At 42.0% G+C, this 19,693-nt stretch overlaps 1 protein-coding gene across 2 annotated transcripts in view; it reads right to left on the bottom strand.

Moving 5' to 3' along the window:
• SEMA4G (semaphorin 4G) overlaps positions 1-19,693 on the bottom strand; it is a 309,056-nt gene that overhangs the window by 91,563 nt on the left and 197,800 nt on the right. For both annotated transcript variants that reach the window (XM_073596158.1, XM_073596157.1), the window contains exons 7-8: positions 15,964-16,080; positions 6,513-6,670 (exon numbers count right to left, since the gene is read on the bottom strand). In XM_073596158.1, coding sequence (XP_073452259.1) covers positions 6,513-6,670; positions 15,964-16,080 — 275 coding nt within the window. The remainder of the gene's footprint in view (positions 1-6,512; positions 6,671-15,963; positions 16,081-19,693) is intronic.

Genomic DNA, 19,693 nt, shown 5'->3' with positions numbered 1-19,693 from the left:
ACCCTTAGCTTGACGCCTGCCACCAGATGCAGCGTGCCACTGTTGCCTGCCACCAGATGCGGCTCGTCACTTGCCACCCATAGCCTGCCACCAGTAGCAGTGTGCCCCTTACACTCATAGCCTGCCACCAGATGCAGTGTGCCACTTTCCATCCAAAGCCTGCCACCAGAAGCAGTGTGCCACTTTCCACCCATAGCCTGCCACCAGATGCAGTGTGCAACTTGCCACCCATTGCCTGCCACCAGATGCAGTGTGCAACTTGCCACCCATTGCCTGCCACCAGATGCAGTGTCACTTGCCACCCACAGCCTACCACTAGTCCGACACACCAGAACTCCGGGAAGGTGAATGCCCCTCCACCGCTGGCTGCTGTTACTCATCCCATGCTGGGGCCTGCCCAAAAGTGAAGGACTTCAAGTCCCAGCATGAACCCCTGAGATCTAAGGGTAAGACCCTGTAGATTTCCAGGTTCATGCTGGGACCTGTAGTTCTTAACTAATTGGGGGCGTCACATCTTCAGCTCTGAGGGGTTCATGCTGGGACTTGTAGTTCTTCACTAATTGCGGGGGTGACATCCCCCAAAAGTGAAGGACTACAAGTCTCAGCATGAACCCTGCCCTGATATCTAAGGATGTGTCCTCCTTCCATCCCTCTGAGGGTGTCATCTCATCTGCCCTCTCCTCTTCTGCCAGCATACACATCTCCTGACCGTCCTGTCTGCAGTCTGCACTGAAAGGCTTGCTAGTGGCTCTAAGCAGGCTGACACACACACTGAGCTGAGAGCTCTGCTGTGAAGTGCTGACAGTTCAGCACAGAATGCTGGCTGCTGGGGGAGACCTGACTGAGCATTCTAAGCCTGATCTCTCATCTGTGACTGCTTTGGATTTCATCTCTCCGTTTGTTCACTGCAGCAGTCAGTGCTTGAGGCTGCATCCCGATCTTTCTTCTGCTCTACTGCACTCTGCATGCTGCCCGCTGGAGGAGATACAGGGAGGAGGTGGGTGGAGCTAAGCAGTAGGAGCGGAGGAGGAGGAAGTTAAATAATCCTCCTCCGCTATGAATGATGGGGCCTCTGCCTCTCTCCTCCTCATGACGTCACTGGTTGCTAGACGCCAGGCAGACCGTGGCTAGAAAACATTTTGGGCAGTGAGCTAGCGGCTGGTGGTGAACGAGGCAAAGCGGGTGTCCACCGTCCAGGAGCCCAGGCTGACAGCGAGCGACAGGCAGTGGCGATACCAGGGCCATTTTAGGGGCATCAGATCCTGGGACATGAGGTCACCCTAGATGGGCCCCCCCTAGATGTTGCGCCTGGGGCCACCATCCCCTCTGCCCCCCACGCTACACCACTGCCTACACAGACATAGGTATCTATGTCTGTGTATGGGTAATCATTCTGCAAGGAGGTTTCAACACCTTTAAAGTCCCTCCCCTTTCTACTGTTTGTATTTACAACTAAAAATAGTGTATACATTTTTCTTTAAGGAAAAAATGGCTGCTATAGTATAAAATCTGGTATATTGTTAATTGTATGGGGTTAAATGGGGTTAATACATGATATGGCAGTTTTCAGAACATGAATTCCTTTCCAATTTCACATAACTATTGTTAGTATTAACTATTGGTATGTTTCTCCATATTCATATGTAGACCAAGCTGCCAAGCAAAATTGACAGTTACAAGGGTTGAGACAAAATATACATGGGCTTGTGCCAAAAGGCTTTAGTCCACTTTTGCATTCCATACAAGTTTTTGGGAATGCAAAACCTGCTTCAGCAGATGCAGGTTAGGAGGTGGTTAACTGCAGGTCAAATGTACCCATCAAAGAATTGAGAGTGATCTCAGGAACATATCAAACTGATGTCATCAGTTTAAAAAGCCCCAACACTGCTAAGAGTGCCTACAATGGTCATCCATTTTTCACCTGGTTCCAAAAGAAAAAAAATGTTGCTGTAACTACTTAAAACGTGTTAGCTGAAGTTGGGCTTTCATTTGTTTGTTGCTTGTCTAACGACCGTAGGGTGACAAAACTAGTGATTTCACTGCAAAAAGAACAGCACTGTCACCCTGCTAAAAGAAGTAGAAAAATAACAGATCTACTGGAAAGATTATCAGGTAAAATGGCTCCCGGGGGAAAAAAACAACTTAAATTTTGACCATAGTTCTACTTTAGATCGGAACTAAAAGGCACTAAACTTACCTCCTAACAGTCTGGGTCCCTTGCTAGCATCTTCGGGTGCCGATCCTCAGGCACCTTCACTGGCTGGTGCAGGATGACATAAATCCTGTGCATGCACAGGAATCAGTCATCCTGGAACACAGGGAACATGCTGGCGATGCAAGCGAAGCTGAGCATGCCTAACAGTTACTTTGGATTTAAAGTGGAACTTCACTTTCTCAATCAACATTGACTATTTTTAATCCTTATGCTGCTAGCATTAGTAAACAGATAGTATATTATATTTACTTGGTATAAAATTTATTTTTACATTTCTTCAATTACTTCCTAGTTTCCATGTCTAGACAAATTATGTCATACATCCCAAAAGTCTTTAGGGGGGAAGGAGGGGCTTTCTAGTTAAGGGCAGATGGCTTCAAGATTCCAGGAAGTAAATTCATCCGCCCTTACTCAAGATGGTAGCAGTCAGAATTGCTAGAGGGGTATTTTTCAAAGTGAGTTTTCGGCAAAACAAAGCATAGAGACATGGATTAATGGGGGAGTTTGCTTTAAATATTAAAAATTAATGAAATAGTGTGTTTGGTTTGTGCTGTTCAGATGCAGTATAGTTTCGCTTTAAAGCAGAACTGTAGGCATTTAACAAAAGACTGAGAGCGGACGGATAGTCTTTTTTTTATTGTAGGAGAGACGCGCTGAATGTCTCTTCTGCGATGTCTGCTCACAGTCTTGTGTGAAAAGCATTCAGTTCTGCTTTAGGTCCAAAGTAGAATTTAATGAAGGTAGCTGAAGAGACCATCGTGGCGTACAAGCACATATCAAAAACAGAAATCTGACCAAAAGAGCTCATTTGTGCCAATGCTGGCAGCTATAGCCTCCAACAGTGATCATTGTATTCTGTCGGTGGGGAAAGATCCCTGCGCTCCCCGCCGGCAGAATACAATGGCGCTGTGGGAGGGGTTCCCCCATTAACATTGACTGTGTTGAGGAGGAAATCAAGCAATTTTCTTTTCTTCAACCCGTGCTTGAAGGAAAGAAAATTGCATAATTGTATGGCCAGCCTTACATAGTTTTCTGTACATACACAATATATACTAGTAGTCATACTTTTGGTCTAAGAGAGGGTTGTGTGACCACTGTGTTCTCTTGCACAATGAAAAGCTGTACATCTTTCTGAAAATGAGACTCCATTACTCTGTCCCTGCTCAGTCACCTGACTGTGACAACAAGAGTTCAATGCACTAGCTAATGAGTCTGTTGTGAAACCCATTTTCAGTAAAGGGAAATGTTGTAGAAATTGATAAGAAATGAAGCTATTTACCATCTGCATGCATTGTAAAATATTCTGGCTGATGGCTTGTAACAAAACAAGAAATTAGTTTACTGGGGAAACGTGCCTTATCTGATAACGCCTATGAGTTTACAGCTTGTTTTTATATCGAGCAAATGTGCGCTATTTTGTGATGTTTTGGAACAGCTGAGAAATGGACGTGTTTATAGCCTTCTGTTAACACAAGAAGCATGCCTGACAAAGTGTGCTTTTGAGACCACTTTACTCAATATGAGGAGTGCTGCCAACAAGTCATAGTAAAACACAATCACTATTATCCTATACAGAACAGATAGGATAGGACTGGCTGAAAGAAATACAAGACAGAGAAAGGAGGAAAGAAAACTCTCCCACGGAGCGAACAATCTAAGCCAAGCCAGATTTAACAGTACCTTTTTTTCTACTGAAAATCCTATTGTAAAATAAATGAGCATACCATGAGCTGTTTATCCTGAATATAACAAAGGATTGATATATATAGTTCTTGTTTGATTATAAAGATGTAACACAGAAACATGTCCAGATTAAACTACTGTATATAAATATATATACGCATATATATATATATATATATATATATATATATATATATATATATATATATATATAGATATAGATATATTCACACAGTATCTCACAAAAGTGAGTACACCCCTCACATTTTTGTAAATATTTTATTATATCTTTTCATGTGACAACACTGAAGAAATTACACTTTGCTACAATGTAAAGTAGTGACTGTACAGCTTGTATAACAGTGTAAATTTGCTGTCCCCTCAAAATAACTCAACACACAGCCATTAATGTGCAAACCGCTGGCAACAAAAGTGAGTACATCCCTAAGGGAAAACGTCCAAATTGGGCCCAATTAGCCATTTTCCCTTCCTGGTGTCATGTGACTCATTGGTGTTACAAGGTCTCAGCTGTGAATAGGGAGCAGGTAAGTTAAATTTGGTGTTATCGCTCTCACTCTCTCACACTGATCACTGGAAGTTCAACATGGCACCTCATGGCAAAGAACTCTGAGGATCTGAAAAAAAGAATTGTTGCTCTACATAAAGATGGCCTAAACTAAAAGAAGATTGCCAAGACCCTGAAACTGAGCTGCAGCACGGTGGCCAAGACTATACAGCGGTTTAACAGGACAGGTTCCACTCAGAACAGGCCTCGCCATGGTCGACCAACGAAGTTGAGTGCACGTGCTCAGCGTCATATCCAGAGGTTGTCTTTGGAAAATAGACATACGAGTGCTGCCAGCATTGCTGAAGAGGTTGAAGGGGTGGGGGTCAGCCTGTCATTGCTCAGACCATGTCCTTAGTCTGCTTGTCTTTGGCAAACTGTTTGCGGGCTTTTTTGTGCAACATCTTTAGAAGAGGCTTCCTTCTGGGATGACAGCTATGCAGACCAATTTGATGCTGTTCCTTCACAGCACAGATATTTACTGTACCTATAGGTAAGCGTTATTGTAGGCTTACCTATAGGTAAATGTCAACCATGAGAGTTTACTCCTACTTTAACTTTTTCAGTAATTTGAGCTACAATAGCTTTTCTATTGGACTGGACTGCACAGGCCAGCATTTGCTCCCCACGTGCATCAATGAGCCTTGGAAACTCATGACCCCATCCCTAGTTTGCCATTTTTCTTTCCTTGGACCACTTTTGGTAGGTTCTGACCACTACAGACCAGGAGCCTTCCACAAGAGCTGCAATTCTGGAGATGCTCTGACCCAGTCCCCTAGATATTACAATTTGGAACTTGTCAAAGTCACTCAAATCCTTACACTTGCCCAGTTTTTCTGCTTTCAACACAACTTCAGGGACAACATGTATTTATGAAAATGTAAGCGCCGACAGAACCCTCAACTTGCATTTACCAGCCTCTTGGAATCTACATACCTCAATGCTCAGACTCTAAGAAGGCAAAGCAGCACAATGAACCAATCAATTGTACTGCAGTGTGTTGGAAAAGTACAACAGCAAAGTTGCTTTTGAACTGACTATATATAGATATATATATATAGATATATCTATCTATATATATATATATATAGATATATATATCTATATATATATATATATAGATAGATATATATATATATATAGATATAGATATATATAAAAATATATACATATGAATTATACCTATCTATGCCAGCAGGTGGTGCTATAGTATTATAGTGTATAGTTCTTATATTCTATGATATAACAGGATGTATTGTCTATCTATGCTCAATGTACTTGTTTGTGTTCTCTTCCTGTCTGTTCCATGATAATAAAGACATGTTCTGATATTTCTCCATGACAGCAAAGTATTCTCTGCATCCAAGAAGCTTCCTCGCATGATTTCAATACTCCGCTAATACAGTGCTCATAAGAAAAGCAAGCAGAGTAACACAGAAATTAGCTTATTATTACTGTGTTTCACTGTAAAGTCACAGGCTAGGAGAGGGTCAAGACCTGTAAGTAACAAGTCTATCAGGAACAGTCACTGATGTGTCAAACTTTGGCTGGTCCCTGCTAAACCAGCCAAATTGTGATCCATCTATGGGCAGCTTAACTGTACACAACATAGGCACTCATTCTTTTGTAGCCTTAAGATAACTGCTAATTGGGTGACTTAGACTCCATAAGATAACAAAGGAAGTGTGCACAAGACTCAGCACTGGTCTGAATTCTGACATCATTATTTTTTGCTGTTATCCAGCAGATAACAAAATGCTTTTACCAGTATATTTAACAGACCAAATGTGAAACAAACAAGAAAAGTTTATTGCTAGGGTTATAAATATGATGGTGAGCCGAGCAGGCGGCCTCATGGGCCCCTGGGTAGACTTGCTCTCACAGCCATTTCTCTATGGTCAATCATATAGTACATGTGCGAGAACCTGGAAGCACCCAAGCCCTGATGCCAGAAAGGGAGATGCAATGGAAACAAATTTCATTCTTACTATTTTTTACTAAGTGCAGGTGCACCAAAAGGAACTGCAAAATCTAGATTAAATTACCTACCTTGCACACCCGAGCGACTCTTGCAACTTTGGTGTTTTCTAGAAACTCAGAACTTTCTTCCTTGACTTGTTCATTGAAGAAGTAGTAGATTTTATCATCATCTCCTATTGTAGAATTTACACTTTCTTGAACCAAAGATGAGGATACAAACTCAGCCTCTGTGAAAAGCAAAACACCACAAATATGCAGTTGGCAGTCAGGGACTTGTACGCAGGAGAGACATGTTTTAAGTGGCTACCCCCCACCCATTCCTAAACACCTACCTGAGCCTGTCAGCAATCCAGTGTTGTGCTGGTCTCTCCTCTCTTTCTCTTCTTACAAGACATACAGGCAGCAATCGGAGCCATTGGCTCCTGCTGCAGTCTGCCAAATTCTGTGAGGAGGGAGCGAAGGCGTGGTTGAGCTGCAATGTGTGTGTCTATAGACACGCACAGCCCAGCTCAGGAGATCGCCCACACTTGTGCCCACTCAGCACACAGCTTGCTGAGGGGGCACTCAGGGAGGAGGAGGAGCGGAGAGTTCCTGTGTTCTGACAAAACGGGCAACTTGGCAGAATGAACAACCTGCGTCACTTCCTGTGACGTGAAATAAGCTGGAGCTCCAAACTGTGCGCACTGCGTCATACATCCCTTCACTGGCTGACGTCAGTGCACGGAGGAATTTGCCAGACAAAATGCTCGACACTCAAGGCAAGATGGCCTTAAGAGTGTAAATTTCGTAAATCTTAGTTGATTTCCGCACTGCGCATGCGCAGTAGTCGGTAGAGCATTTTGTAAGACAAATTCCTCCATGCACTGACGTCAGCCAGTGAAGGGATGTGTGACGCGCTGCGTGTGCGCAGTGCGCGCGGTATGGATCTCTAGCTGATTCCACGTCAGAGAAATCACGTGGGTTGCACATTCTGCCAGGTTGGTCATTTTGTCACAACACCTGCAGGAGACCTAAGAAAAGAAGGTAATATCCCCACACAGAGCAGGTAAGTACAATATGTTTTTTATTTTAGGCAAATAAATGGGACTTTAGTATCACTTTAACATAGGTACCACTTGAGCAGTGATTCAGAAATATGTATGCAAAACTCTATCCCTGTAAAGATAAAATGTACCATATCTGACATTTAATAAACATGCTGTTGCACTGACAGTTCTAAATAAGCTGCAAGTTTTAGTTGACTATAGACTTTGGTAAACATTTGGACATGTACTGGCAGGTGTGAAAATAAAGCTGTAAATTAAGAAGGCTTTCAGAAATAGAAGTGTTACATAGTAGGCGAGGTTGAAAAAAGACACAAGTCCAACCTATGTGTGTGATTATATGTCAGTATTACATTGTATATCCCTGTATGTTGTGGACGTTCAGGTGCTTATCTAATAGTTTTTTTAAATAATCAATGCTCCCCGCTGAGACCACCGCCTGCCTGTGGAAGGGAATTCCACATCCTAACCGCTCTTTAACGTTAAACCACTTTTCTTCTAATTTTAGTAAATGGACGCGTGTCTTATTAAATTCCCTTTCATGAAAAAGTTTTATCCCTATTGTGGGGTCACCAGTACGGTGTTTGTACATTGAAATCATATCCCCTCTCAAGCGACTCTTCCCCGGAGAAAATAAGTTCAGTGCTCACAACCTTTCCTCATAACTAATATCCTCCAGTCCCTTTATTAGCTTTGTTGCCCTTCTCTGGACTCTCTCCAGTTCCAGCACATCCTTCCTGAGGACTGGTGCCCAGAACTGGACAGCATACTCTAGGTGCGGCCGGACCAGAGTCTTGTAGATTGGGTGAATTATTGTTTTATCTCTGGAGTTAATCCCCCTTTTAATGCATGCCAATATTCTGTTTGCTTTGCTTGCAGCAGCTTGGCATTGCGTGCCATTGCTGAGCCTGTCATCTACTAGGACCCCCAGGTCCTTTTCCATCCTAGATTCTCCCAGAGGTTCTCCCCCAGTGAGTAGATTGCATTCATATTTTTGCCACCCAAATGCATTATTTTACATTTTTCTACATTAAACCTCATTTGCTATGTAGTTGCTCACCGCATTATTTGTTCAGATCTTCTTGCAAGGTTCCCACATCCTGTGGAGAAGTTTTTGCTCTGCTTAGCATAGTATTGTCCGCAAATACCGGGACTGAGCTGTTTATCCCATCCTCCAGGTCATTTATGAATAAATTAAATAGGACTGGTCCCAGAACAGAACCGTGGGGGACCCCACTTTCCACCCCGGACCATTCCAAATACTCCCCACTTATCACTACCCTCTGAACTCGCCCCTTTGGCCAGTTTTCAATCCATGTACTCACCCTATGGTCCATGCCATTGGACTTTACTTTGTACAGTAAACGTTTATAGGGAACTGTATCAAATGCTTTTGCGAAATCCAGATACACCACATCTACAGGCCTTTCTTTATCTAGATAGCAGCTCACCTCCTCATAGAAGGTTAATAGATTGGTTTGGCAAGAATGATTCTTCATGAATCCATGCGGATTACTGCTAATGATACCGTTGTCATTACTAAAATCTTGTATAAAGTCCCTCATCGTCCTCTCCAAGAGCTTGCATACAATTGATGTTAGGCTAACTGGTCTGTAATTCCCAGGGATGTATCTTGGTCCTTTTTTAAATATTGGTGCTACATTGGCTTTTCTCCAATCAGCTTGTACCATTCCAGTCAGTAGACTGTTCGTAAAAATGAGGAACAATGGTCTGGCAATTACTTGACTGAGTTCCTTAAGGACCCTCGGGTGCAAGCCATCTGGTCCCAGTGACTTATTAATGTTGAGTTTTTCAAGTCTATTTCTAATTCTGTCCTGTGTTAACCATGAGGGTGCCTCCTGTGACATGTCATGAGGATAAACATTGCAGTTTTGGTTACTGAAGCCCACCGATTCCCTCGTGAAGACTGAGGAGAAGAATAAATTCAATACCTTTGCCATCTCTCCTTCTTTAATAACCAGATTCCCTTCATCATTCTTTATGGGATCAATATGATATGACCTCCCTTTCTTACTATTTAAGTACTTAAAGAATTTCTTGGGATTCTTTTACTCTCCTCCGCTATGTGCCTTTCGTGTTCTATCTTAGCAGCCCTGATTGCACCCTTACATTTCTTGTTGCATTATTTGTAAAGTTGGAATGCTGATGATGATCCCTCAGCCTTGTATTTTTTTTAAGGCCTTCTCCTTTGGTTTTATATGCATTTTTACGTTGGAGTTAAGCCATCCAGGACTTTTATTAGCTCTTTTAAATTTATTTCACATTGGAATGCACTAGCTAATGCCCTTATTTAAATATGCTCTTAAAGCATACCCATTTTTCCTCTGTGTTGTTTGTTTCTAAGATTTTATCCCAATTGTTATCTTCTAGCAAGGATCTTAGTTTAGGAAAGTTGGCTCTTTTGAAATTCCGTGTCTTTGTATTCCCCTTATGTTTCCTATTTGTGTGATTTATACTAAAACAAATTGACCTGTGATCGCTGTTTCTTAAATTGACCCGTTTTTCCACATCCGTGGTAAGGTCTGTATTGTTGGTAATCAGTAGGTCTAGTAACACTTTGTTTCTAGTTGGTGCATTTACCATCTGACCCATGAAATTGTCCTGCAAGACATTTAGGAACTGGCGAGCCTTAGATGAGTGCGCGGTTCCTTGCACCCAGTCTATGTCTGGATAATTAAAATCCCCCATTATAATGACACTTCCCATTCTGGCTGCTAATCCAAGTTGTGATTGGAGGTCTGCCTCTGCCTCCTCCCTCTGGTTAGGGGGCCTAAAGCATACTCCACTCCCAGTATTACTTTCCCCTTAGTTTCCTCCCTTTGTAGCTCTACCCATAAGGATTCCACCTCCTCCCTTGCTCCCTTAGTGATGTCATCTCTCACATTTATTTGTACATCATTTTTGATATACAGGCATACCTCTCCCCCTTTTTTATCCCCTCTATCCCTGCGATATAGGGAATACCCTTGAATGGTTGCCAGCCAATCATGAGAGCTGTCGAACCAAGTCTCTGAAATTCCTACAAAATCTAAATCCTCCTCGTACAACAGTAGCTCTAGTTCTCTCATCCTGTCTGCCAGACTCCTGGCATTGGTGAACATGCCACATAGTTTAGACTGGTCTCATACTATCTCCTTATTGGGTGCTCTGGGGTTGCAAATAGGACTTGTTACTATACTTACCTTGGGTTTAGCTGCTTTAGTCAACCTACCACTAATGCCCCCAATACTACCCTCTGGAATATGTTTCGCGCTGGCTAAGTTGGCCGTGCTGGGTAAGTAGTTCTAAACATCTTGGAGAACTAACCACAGATCTTCTGTGGATGTAGGCTGCCTCAAATCCTTCTGTCTCTTCATGTAATCCTAGTCAGACTCCATAATGTTGAGGTCAGGGCTGTTTTAGGATCAAACCATCATTTCCAGGACTCCTTGTTTTTCTTTACGCTAAAGATAGTGCCTAAGGATTTTGGCTGTATGCTTGTGGTTGCCGTCCTGCTTCAGAATAAATTTGGGACCAATCACACGCCTCCCTGATGGTATGGCATGATGGTTAAGTATCTGCCTGCATTACTCAGCATGGCACCATCGATCCTGACCAAATATCCAACTCCAAAACAAATACATTCAGAAATGAAGTTATGTGTAATAAAATGGAATGACACAGGGAAAAGGTATTGAACACGCTGACTGAATTTATTTTAATACTTCCTACAAAATCCTTTGTTGGTAATGACAGCTTTGAAATGCCTCCTGTATGGAGAAACCAGTTGCATGCATTGCTCAGGTGTGATTTTGGCCCATTCTTCCACACAGCCTTCAAATCTTGAAGGTTCTGTGGGCCTCTTCTGTAAACTCTGATCTTTACTTCTTTCCATAGATTTTCTAATGGTTTCAAGTCGGGTGATTGGCTGGGCCATTACAGCAGCTTTATTTTCTCTCTTTGAAACCAATTGTGAGTTTCTTTGGCTTTGTGTTTGGGATCATTGTCTTGCTGAAATGTCCACCCTTATTTCATCTTCATGATCCTGGTAGATGGCAGCAGATTGTTATCAAAAATGTCTTGGTACATTTTTCCATTCATCCTTCCTTCAATGATATGAAGTTTGCCAGTAACAGCCCCACACCATGATGTTCCCAACTCCAAACTTCACTGTTGTTATGGTGTTCTTGGAGTGATGTGTAGTGCCATTTGACCTCCAAACATGATGTGTATTATGGCATCCAAAGAGTTCAATTTTGACCTCATCTGACCAGAATATATTCTCAAAGCATTTCACAGGCTTGTCTAAATGTTGTGCAGCAAACTTTAATCAAGCTTCAACATGCTTTTTCTTCAGCAGTGGAGTCTTGTGTGGTGAGTGTGCATACAGGCCATGGCGGTTGAGTGCATTACTTATTGTTTTCTTTGAAACAATTGTACCTGCTAAGTCCAGGTCTTTTTGAAGCTTTCCACAAGTGAACCTCTTCTGATATTTCTTTTCACTCCTCTGTCAGAAATCCTGTGGAGGAGCACCTGGTTGTGGCCGGTTTACAGTGCAATGATGTTCTTTCCACTTTCGGATTAAAGCCCCAGCAGTGCTCACTGGAACATTCAGAAGTTAGGAAATCCTTCTGTAACCAATGTCATAGGAATGTTTTGCAACAATAAGGTTGCAAAGGTCTTGAGAGAGCTCTTTGCTTTTACCCATCATGAGATGTTTCTTGTGTGGCACTTTGGTAATGAGACACCTTTTTATAGGCCATCAGTTGAGACTGAACCAGCTGATATTAATTTGCACTAACAGGGGGCTTGGGCTTGATTGCTTTCTAATTACTGATAGATTTCAGCTGGTGTCTTGGCTTTCCATGCCTTTTTGCACCTTCCTTTCTTCATGTGTTCAATACTTTTGCCCTGTGTCATTCCATTTTATTACACATAGCTTAATTTCTGAACTTATTTGTTTTGGTTTCTTTGTATGTATGGATTGCATATTGTGTGGTTGTTATTGACGTGGTGAAAAATGTCACTAGCACCTTTAGAAATGTATTTACCTAGAAAAATGGTGTCCTATTCTGGAAAAAAAAGCCTTTAGAACAGCTTTAACGTTTTCATAACTATTGCTTTAATGGCAGTGAGCTTGTCGTACAATGATAACCTATCTTTTTATTTTACTAGTCCTTTCAACATGCCCGCTGAAAACCCTATACCTAATCAAAAATCCCCATAATCCCATCTGTTAGCAAAACATACTACCCTCAGACTGTACAATCTACTAAGGAATGATGAATTGTGCAAAAATCTGTGTGCAGACCATCTTTTGTTCTGCTCTAAAAAACAATTCAGAATGTATAATGCAGGGACTAGATAAACCGGAATTTTTTCACCTTACATATTTACTATGGTTACATATAATACATGCAATCACCACTGCATTTTGAAATGTTATTTCTTTGTTTAAATGCTACATGTGGGCATCCTGTATGCAAACCGACTGAATTCCAGGAAAATAATCTATTCTTGTATGTATGGCCTGTTTAACACAAAAGAAAAACAAATGCAAAATACCTAGCTTAAAGCTGAATTCCAAGCTAACTGCTAAATACACAGATGAAATATATATATTTATTTTAGGTACTTATATATATATATATGTATATATATATATATATATATATATATATATATATATATATATATACATGCATGAACTCTTCCACCTGCCATAGGGTTTGTATTTTTGTCCATCCAGTTCTGAGATTTACAGAGCACAGCCCTGTCTGATAGAAAAGCAGACCTGATTTTTCTCTTGTGCAGATAAGCAACATTTACAGGTCTTGCCCCTCCACCAGCCTATAAATGGACAGTGAAAGAAGCTTATTTCTTGGTCACTCTGCTGTCTACTGCCATCAGCAAACACTTTTTCCGCACATGGAACTGCAGCACACTTCCTTCTGCTCTAGAGTCCTGCTGTATTCTGGATTTGCAAGAGGTTGATATAACGTCAAATGAATGTACATACACTCCTTGCATATAAAAAAAAATACATTTAGCCCGGGTTCACACCTATGCGAATTAGATGTGCGTTTCCGCACATCTAATTTGCATAGCAGGAGAATGTGACTGGCTCCCTATGGAGCCGGTTCACATATCTCTGGGGCGGCTGCGGAGCGCACTGCACAAAAACGCTGTGCGTCTTTGGCTCCGTTTCAGGGCCGAATTCAGGCATAGAATCGGCCCTGATTCGTCCCTGAAACGGGGAACAGGGACGCACAGCGCTCCTGTGCGATCCGCAGCCCGATATAGTGTGAACCCGGGCTCAATGACATATTAATTAACACAAAGCTGCAGTATGTGTTTTTATCTGCCTGAGTACAGCTTTAAGTCTGGAGGCCCCTATCAGTCTGCTTGGTATGTTGTGAATTGCCATCCTGTATCACTATCTTCTTGTTTACTGGGTGTCATAACAAAGGATGTCGGAGAATGAGCAGAAGGCATTTCATATGTCTGCCCTGAATTATTGATGCCGCTTTCCCCTTCAGTATGAAAAAATCACTTGGGCACACACATTCAGGTTATAAAAAAAACAATAAAATATGTATGTAAAAAGACAATTGTGTGTGCTGATTAGAACTATGGTGTTCGTGAGTGGCAGCTGATGATTGGCGGAGACAGATACAATAATGAAAGGATAACTGAAAACTTGTCAAAACCAATGGAGCTCAGAAAATGAACACACGATACCCGAATGAACAGCTAACAGTGATTTTGTCAGAAGTTGGGGAATATCAACAGTAAACATTTCAGGGGCAATGGAAATCTGCTCACATAAAACAAGAGAAGCAATGAGATTAGATGCCATCAGGTAACAGACTGCGATAAACAGGCCTCCTGAGATTTGTCAGCACAGTGCATTTGGAAAGCAGATGAAAGACTTATAAAGGACAAAATAAATACAGAGGAGTACATTTATATTTACATGCCTTTAAAGGGCCAATTCACTCAAAAGTAATATTTTTGTTATAGGTGGAATCTGGTGGCTTCAATTAGCCCCTAGCTACATATAGGCCTTGGACACTCTGAATGTCAAGATCTGCCTGCCATAATACCAAACTCTGATCTCGTCCACCTGAAATGTTTGGGTGGTCCAACTACATTTTTTACATTCCATACACCTTCTTTTATGCTTTCTTTTATTTAAATTAAAAAAATCAAACATGGAGACTGCAGATACCATGTAATGGCCACTGCTGACTCAAGGTTATAGATATCCCAACAACATAACCCTCAAAAGATCCAAGTTTGAAAATTGTCAGATGACTGAACCCTCCAGCTGTACCTGCCAAAAACGGAAATATCTATTCACGGACCTAATCACTGAGCATTGTTTTCTTGTCACCAGTAACCGGTGTCACTGGTTCAGGGCCTCAAAAGTACTCAAGCCAGTGGGTCACCAAAATAACTAGTCAACTAGCATACTCAAAAGAAAGTTGGCAGGGTATTGCTCTCATGACATGTTCTCTAACATTTCCAGCAAAGGGCTAACAAGACCTGACCTCTCCTACCTGCCTACTGAACAACAAGGTTGGCTATTACATTTAAGGACCAATAGGAAGGCTGAATAGTTAAGAGGGGGTAGGATCAATCTTAACTTTTACAGGAAAACAAACTGTGCATATCAATACAGCAGAGACAAATGTATCTAGTGCTCTGCTAGCACCCCCGTGCTAAATAAAAATGGCAGGGGGAGAGGGTGCTAGTAAACCGGCACTAGTACATTTTCTGCAAAGTCTGAATTTCTCACATTATATAATGTTTTGGCTGGCTGGGAAAAAGGTGTGTGTGTGTGTGTGTGTGTGTGTGTGTGTGTGTGTGTGTGTGTGTGTGTGTGGGGGGGGGGGGGGGTAATGGAGTGTACCATTGGTCTTCTAGGCCAGTGTTTCTCAACTCCAGTCCTCAAGGCGCACCAACAGGTCATGTTTTCAGGATTTCCACTATTTTGCACAGGTGATTTGATCAGTTTCTTTGCCTTAGTAATTACCACAGCCATTTCATCTGAGGGAAATCCTGAAAACATGACCTGTTGGTGCGCCTTGAGGACTGGAGTTGAGAAACACTGTTCTAGGCAATGAAGATTACTTGGACCTCCATTTGACTGACTGAAATACCAAGCTTGAGTAACTGAATTTTTTAAACAGGTGTAAGCTAAAATAGCTAGCCATGTGAAAAGAAGATTAGAGTGCCACCTATTGCTCAAAAGAAGAACATAAAATATTAACATGCAACATATCAAATTTCACTGTCAATAATATTTGTATAAATTATTTTTGAGTTCTGACTATAAAAAATAAGGAAAATCTCTACAAAACCGCTATTCCCTAGGAGCCAAATTGCTGTGTTAAAATCTGACTGAGCCAAAAACATATTTCTTTGTGTTAGTTTTTATAAATAAGCTTTACTATGCACAAATGGGATCTTACCATTCAGCCATCGAAGAGGGGAAACTTCAGTTTTCAACGTATGCAGCACTGAAACATTTTTTCGTATATCCGGTATGTTGTGGAACCCATAGCCCGATGCCATGTACAGAACCCCATCTAAAATCAACGAAGCAAAAAATCAATTTGATCCTCCATTTTAGAATGTGAGTAATAAAAAAAGTCTAAAAAAAAGTCATTTGAGGGCAACTACTGTACAAATAAAAAATAAGTATTATATTTCTGTGAACTACTTATAAATTTAAGGTAGAGGTAAATGTCTGCATGTGGGGGCACAGAAAGCAAAACAGCTGCATACAATTCAATGCTCTAAACCGTAGAGAGGATCATGACCTGTGGTGAAACATGCTCCTAAGCTATATAGTCTGTTTTACTGTTAAATGTTCCTAAACATGACTCTCGGGGGAGGATCAGCCTATTTGGGAGCTACAATAGGAGTCAAAGCTTAATACTTTTGACCAACAGAAGTACACATGATCATTAATGGAGATTTTCCAATTTACTGGAAGATCTCTGTGAAACTGATCCTTCCCTGTTCTCAAATCAGGAGCTACTCTAATCCAGCGTACACACAAGCGGACTTTTCGACCGGACTGGTCCGACGGACCGAGTCCGGCGGACAATACGATCGTGTGTGGGCTTCATTGGACCTTCAGCGGACTTTTCCAGTCGAAAATCTGATGGACTTTAGATTTGAAACATGCCTCAAATCCTTCCGAGGGACTCGAGTCCGGTCCAAAAATCCGCTCGTCTGTATGCTAGTCCGACGGATGAAAACCCACGCTAGGGCAGCTATTGGCTACTAGCTATCAACTTCCTTATTTTAGTCTGGTCGTACGTCATCACGTACGAATCCGTCGGACTTTGGTGTGATCGTGTGTAGTCAAGTCCGTTCATTCAAAAGTCTGTTGGAAGTCCGTCAAGTCTGACGAAAGTCCGCCGGAATGGCCGTTGGACTTTTGTTGCCGAAAAGTCCGCTCGTGTGTACGCAGCCTAATGCTGCGTACACATGATCGGACTTCTCGTCAGAAAAAGATATGACGGCTTTTCCAACGGGATTCCACTCAAGTTTGCCTTGCATACACACGGTCACGCAAAAGTTCGCTGAACTTACAACTGTCAAGAACGCGGTGACCTACAACACTATGACAAACCGAGAAAATTAAGTTCAATGCTTCCAAGCATGCATCGAATTGTTTCTGAGCATGCGTAGGAATTTTGCGCGTCGGAATTGCCACAGACGATCGCATTTTCGGATAGGAACTTTTTTTGCTGGCTGGAATTCGATGAGCAAAAATCCGATTGAGCATACACACAGTCGCATTTTACGACGAAAAACTCTCATCGGTCTTTGGCCGGCCAAAATTCCAATCATGTGTAAGCGTGGGAAATGGTGGAGACTACCAACTCGCGCAAATGGAAATCAATAAAATATTAGTGAGATTAATTAATCAATTAATTCAAGGAGCGGCACGTTATATCAAATAAAAATATATAATAATAATCATATTCATATAATATATAATTCATATAATATATAATCCGATCATGTGTACGCGGCATAACACGATTTTTCATCATACATATACTCTAGCAAAACTACAAGAAAACACTACACATTCCTATCAACAAGTTTGAACACTGACCAGAAATGTCTCCAGCAGCGCTTAAAGCGTATTTCCACATTTGCAGTCAAATTTGAGAAAACCTCACTATACGTTACATGTTCTCATTCACACAGCATACCTACATTTTTTTCTTTTTAATAACTATCACCTTTTAGCCGTTTCATAGGAAGAGGTATCATGGCTGACTGCAAAGATTTTTGAGCAATGTTAGAGTGAGCCTGTCTAATCTGTCCTCATTAAAGCGGAGTTCCACCCAGAAATGGAACTTCTGGTGATCCGGTTCCTCTCACCCCTCGGGCGTCACATTTGGAACCTTTCAGGGGGGTGCAGATACCTGTCTAATCCAGGTATTTGCTCCCACTTCTGGCGAAAGAGCTACGCAGAATCAGTGGCGAACTACGCCATGTCCGGCCCCTCCTCCGTAACCCCCGCTGTCACAGGTCCCAGAAGACAGCAGGGACCATTCAGAGCACGCAGCACGACTTGTGCATACGCAGTAGGAACCAGGCTGTGAAGCCGCAAGGCTTTACTTTCCGATTCCCTTACTGAAGATGCCGGCGCCTCCACCCAGGAGCCGAGGGATGGGTTGGCTTCGGTTGAGGACATCGTGGGTGCCCTGGACAGGTAAGTGTCCTTATTTTACAATTCAGTAGCTGCAGTATTTGTAGCTGCTGACTTTTTTTTTTTGCAGGCGGAACTCCGCTTTAACATGTATAGTTGGTAAGAGTGACTAGAGACACCAGTCCATGCAGTTAAGTGAAAGTGTGTGCATTTATGTCACTATCATCTTCCATGTCCCTGAACACTGTGTTCACTAAAGCTGGGTATACGTTCAGTTTTCGTTCAATCAGACTGACAGATGCCCAACCCCCCTCCCCATAAACCAGGTGACGTTTGGTACATTTGTACCAGGATTAGGAAATACATCTAAGTTTTAGTTTCATCTACACCCCTCGCTGACACTAACTGTGGAAGGGAGTTCCACCACCTTACCACTCTAATGCCGCGTACACACGATCAGACATTCCGACAACAAAATCCTGGATTTATTTCCAATGGATGTTGGCTCAAACTTGTCTTGCATACACGTGGTTGCACAAATGTTGTCGGAAATTTCGAACATCAAGAACACGGTGACGTACAACACGTACCACGAGCCAAGAAAAATGAAGTTCAATAGCCAGTGCGGCTCTTCTGCTTGATTCCGAGCATGCGTGGAATTTTGTGCGTCGGAATTGTGTACACACGATCGGAATTTCCGACGGATTTTGTTGTCGGAAAATTTGAGAACCAGCTCTCAAATTTTTTTTGTCGGAAATTAAAAAAATGTCCGATGGAGCCTACACACGGTTGGAATTTCCGACAACAAGCTCACATCGAACATTTGTTGTCGGAAATTTTGACCGTGTGTATGCGGCATAACAGTAAAGAACCCTTACACAGTTTAAAATTTAACAGCTTCTCGTCCAATTTCATTGTGTGGCCGCGTGTCTTCTTTAAAGACCTTCGTTTAAATACTTTCATCCCAATGCTGGAGTCATCATTTATAGATTTGTATATTGCAATCATATCCTCTCTTTTAAGAGTTTTCTCCAGGGGAAAATAGGTGTAATGTTTGGGGTCTTTCTGCATAACTTAGATCCTCCAGCCCCCCTATTAGTATTGTTGCCCTTCTCTGGACTCTCTCCAGCTCAAGCACACCCTTCCTGAGGAACGCTGACCAAAATGGGACAGCATACGCAAGATGTGGCTGAACCAGAGTTTTGTAAAGTGGTAGAATTATAGTTTTCTTTTTCTCGACAGTAAACACCCTTTTCAATGCATGCTGATAGTCTGCTAGCTTTGCTTGCTGCAGCTTGGCACTGAAAGCTATTGCTGAGTTTGGAATTTGCTATGAACCCCAGATCCTTCCAACCTCAATTCCCCAGAGGTTCTCCCTCTAGCATGCAACTTGCATGCATATTTTGGCTCCCAAGTGCATTACATTACATTTTTCAGTATTGAACCTTAACTGCCATATAGTTGCCCACTTCTCTATTTTATCGGATCTTCTTGTAAAGTTGTTATATCCTGACAGTATTGTC

This window comes from Aquarana catesbeiana, linkage group LG08 (assembly GCF_042186555.1).
Source record: "Aquarana catesbeiana isolate 2022-GZ linkage group LG08, ASM4218655v1, whole genome shotgun sequence".
NCBI classification, from domain to species: Eukaryota; Metazoa; Chordata; class Amphibia; order Anura; family Ranidae; genus Aquarana; species Aquarana catesbeiana.
This window is presented reverse-complemented; position numbering and strand designations above follow the sequence as displayed.